The sequence below is a fragment of the Diachasma alloeum genome, unplaced genomic scaffold, assembly GCF_001412515.2.
Source record: "Diachasma alloeum isolate Michigan unplaced genomic scaffold, Dall2.0 Dall_scaffold_00209, whole genome shotgun sequence".
NCBI lineage: Eukaryota > Metazoa > Arthropoda > Insecta > Hymenoptera > Braconidae > Diachasma > Diachasma alloeum.
Genome location: NW_021680374.1, coordinates 1,520,215 through 1,524,171, shown reverse-complemented (window position 1 = coordinate 1,524,171; position 3,957 = coordinate 1,520,215). Strand labels below are relative to the sequence as shown.

Sequence of the window (3,957 nt, the reverse complement as noted above, 5' to 3'; positions counted from 1 at the left end):
CCCCCCCCCCTCCCCCCGACCACTGGAAGATTCGCCGTAGTTGGCTTTCTGGAGATGGTGGAAAGGCCTCCTGTGAATTTAACGATCAAGGCGGACTCGAAAACCTTTGTTGACAACTCCCCCAACTGTTGGGTTATTATCCCAAGAGGGTTTATACGAGCATCCAGAAACTGCTGGGCGAAATATTTTGATTATCGTTTTGGTGTACCGTGTTACATCAAGTTTTTAACAGCGAGTTGTAATGGCACTAGGCACTGAATTTCTGACGACGAGATATTATTTTAGTTTTATTATGCGGGGTGGGGGGATGTTGGGGAGAGTTTGGAGGGTTCATTAACATTTTCTGCGGCAACATGATTTTTTAAAATTGAGGATATTCTATTTTTTTGAAAATTTTTTTTCAGAATTTTTAGAATTTTTGTTTTTGGAATACAATTGATTTTTGAATTGTAAAATTTTAGGAGTGAAAATTTATTCTTCTGATGTTTTGAATGTAATGATCGAAATTTCCAAAAAATTGAAATTTACAATTATTTCATTAATTTTCTTTAAAATGTGGACAGAATTATTATTTTTTAAATATTCGTTGTTCCTAAATAAATAACTTAAATTGTTTAAACTTTTAGAAAACTAATTTATTAGGCATGAAATCACTTTCTGGTAAAATTCTGAATATTAATAAATTATTTACGATTCCGAACAAATTATTTATATAGCGGAAAATTGATTGTTTATAAATTATTCATAAAAAAATGCTGGTAATTTTCAAAAATTGCATTTTTCTTATTATTTATCAATTTTTCAGATTCTTAAAATGCTTTCTATTTCTTAAATAATAAAACCATTGTAAAATGTCCGAAAACTGTGGGTTAAAGGAGCTCGACTGAAAGCTTTGATGTTCGACTACAAAAATAGAAAAGTATTTCACCAGAGAAAAAAATAGCCAAAGTAATTGAATAATGTTATGAATATCAGCATTTTTTTATGATTCCGAAAAAACTCCATTTTGCCCATAAAACCAATCTTTAAATCTTATTCATGAAATAATTGTCATTCTCCAATGATTTCACGAACGATTTTCACTAACGGTTGAAAACGCAATAAAATAATTGCAAAATGATCGTTCCCTCGAGTTCAACTGCAGACCGCATCCCCAGTAATTCCCCCGACAGCAAAAAAATAACCATTATAACTGTTTAATTGCAGATTGAGGACGAGGGAAATCACGGTAACGATGACACCAGATGCTTCATACTGTCGACACTGGCCGCACTCCAGTGGTCGAGAGTATCGTGTGTATTGTGCCGAGCGGCGATGCTAGTCTTCGACAGGTATCCACTGGTGGATGGTACCTTTTTCCTGTCGCCGCGGCAACACTCACACTCCTGCGCCGAGGTAACATTAAATTCCCATTAAAATCAAGCGCCGAGCTCCTCTCATGACTGATACCATTAACGTTTTTTCCCCTTTTTTCCCTGGGTTCTAGGTGAAGGTCGAAGGTCGCACGCAATTTTTATCGGCAGTCTGCATGAGCTGCTTGGAGGGCAGTGGATCGTCACCAGTGCGCTGCCGCACCTGCACACAGCCGTGGGACGGATCGAGTCTTGTGTTGGGGACTATGTACAGTTACGATATATTCGCTGCCATGCCGTGCTGCACTGAACGTCTTAAGGTAGGTGATTGGGGGAAAGGTCATCAGGAAATATTCATCATCATGTTGATGAGTTATTCGTTAATAAGTGTTCAGAGTCATTTTCTCGAAATTAATCTTCAAATTAGAACTGTTCCAGTGAAATTCATTCGTCCATTCAATTGATTATTTGACAATTGACTATTGTCTAATATTATACCCCTCACTATGCACTCCAACATCCCTAAAGTATTATAATATTTTTATGTTGCAGTGCAACAGCTGCCAGAAACCGCTAATATACCCCCACCAGCGATTGAATTTTTACTCCGACTACAGTCGTGTATTTGCGTGCCCGCATTGTCGCACAGTTGACGCACACTTTGTTAAACCACTGTCAGCATGTTTCACACGTGAACAATTTCAATTGTACAGCCAGTGGCCGTAACCACTAGAGAAACTAGGTGGTTGCCGGTGTAATAGAATCAACGAAATCAGTGACGATGATGAATGTTTTATTAAATTAGCTGAAATTCTAGCGCCCGGATTATTATCTATTGATAAAAGTCATGTTACGCCAAGTTGCAGTCGCTACGAGCGTACGAGTCAAATTGCTCGTCGTTAATTTTTACCCCCCTCGGGAATTCATTTCTTCGCGTAAAATTCTGGTACACAAATACGACGGAGTTTGAATTTTTAGGATGATTACGTGCTCTCGGGGGGATTTACTCCGGGTCAATTATCCTCTCAGGGGCGACAGAGTCCTCGAGGATGCCTCAGAACGTCTGCTATTACCTCACGGATTATATCGATTCGATAGTAAAAACACTGCCTTGCCTCATCTCGTTTTAAAAATCATTGAAAAATGTGCTCACAAGTCAGAATGAATTGTTCATCACCTTTTGATACACCTCGGGGGCACGTATCCATGCTAAAGCAATTTTTTTTTCATCTTCAGTTAATCCCAATCCCAGTGAATGACAAAGTCACAATGAAGCACACGCCCTTTTACATGTATTAGTCCAATTATGCATACTGATTGAACACCTAAAAATAGTGTAAGTAAAAACATTGAAAAGCAAAAAAAAAACGATATTGAATCAACTTAATTTACATTTGTATGAGAAAAAGAAAATGATGAAACACTTTTGTTAGGGGGAAAGAAATACTATTGTTTGTTATTTAGATAATCGATAAACATTGTTTTCTTTTTTAACATTTTATTAGTTTAATGATAATGAAGGATGGGAAAAAATAATATTGTCTAGGCGGCCATGTTGTTTTGTTTGAGGTTGCGACAGTTTGTCGTAGGTTTCGTCCTTGAAAATTGAAATTAGATTTCTCTCTTTTTTTTTCTCGCTATTTGAGACTAATTTTCCTTCGACTCCGCGCTATCTCGACGGCTCCAGGGGCTTTATGAAGATCGGGGCATTTTTTTTCTGCGGAAATTTACGGATGTGTCTGGGTGCAGGGCTTATAGAAAAAATTTCTCTCTTTGTTGGGGGCGGAGGGAAGAGCATTACACTCTGCCAATAGAGCTGTGAAACTCAATGCCACTCGGAACAGCGCGGAGAGGAGAAATATAAACACCCAGGCATATGCAATACGTGGTATTACATATATAGAAATGGAGAGGACTCGAGTATCTCGAGAATTCACGCAGTTTCCTTTCAGTTTTCACATTTTTTTCATTTATCTCGCTGTTTCGTTCCTTTCGTTCGTTTTCTAGCGATGCTGGTCGTTGCTGCATACACCCAATAGCGGCCGTCCCCCCTGAGTACTAAAGTTAATGACTGCATGTGCGTGGTTTTTATTCTCAACGGCTCCGAGGTAGGATTTTTTTCTCGATCGTCCAGGGCTTTCGCTCCTCGGCTTTATTATTATTCAGTTTTGGATGCGGCGGGACCACTGGGGAAATATCGGGAGGAATGGCCGGGTGTCGGGGCTAATGTGGAAATTAGGCTGGGCGGAGGTTTTCTGGTTAATAGGTTCGTTGCGGGGGATTTCTTGTGGAGATTTTTACATGTTGCATTATTTTACGGGTTTAATTATCATGTGAGCGAATGGTTCTACAGGAAAATGTCAGGTTTCCGGAATTCTTCTAATTACTTTTTATGAAGCAGTCAATCATCTCACTAATGAGGAACTTTAGGGGGATGTCGAAAGAGATTTTTTTCGGGAATTGCATTTGTTGAAACACAAGTTTTTTTATATTTTGCATCTTTGTTCTTTTCAAGAATTTTTATGATTACTGATGAATCATTTCGCTGAAATTTATTGGAAAACATTTTTTGTTGGGCGGTTTAGCGTCTGCAAACAATCGACTG

At 38.5% G+C, this 3,957-nt stretch overlaps 1 protein-coding gene across 1 annotated transcript in view; it reads left to right on the top strand.

Moving 5' to 3' along the window:
* The window catches only part of LOC107036405 (headcase protein), a 108,869-nt gene extending 105,961 nt beyond the window's left edge, over nucleotides 1-2,908 (top strand). The window contains exons 3-5 of the mRNA XM_015254348.1: nucleotides 1,207-1,395; nucleotides 1,487-1,672; nucleotides 1,905-2,908. Coding sequence (XP_015109834.1) covers nucleotides 1,207-1,395; nucleotides 1,487-1,672; nucleotides 1,905-2,078 — 549 coding nt within the window. The 3' untranslated portion in view covers nucleotides 2,079-2,908. The remainder of the gene's footprint in view (nucleotides 1-1,206; nucleotides 1,396-1,486; nucleotides 1,673-1,904) is intronic.
* Nucleotides 2,909-3,957: the final 1,049 nt, after the last annotated feature.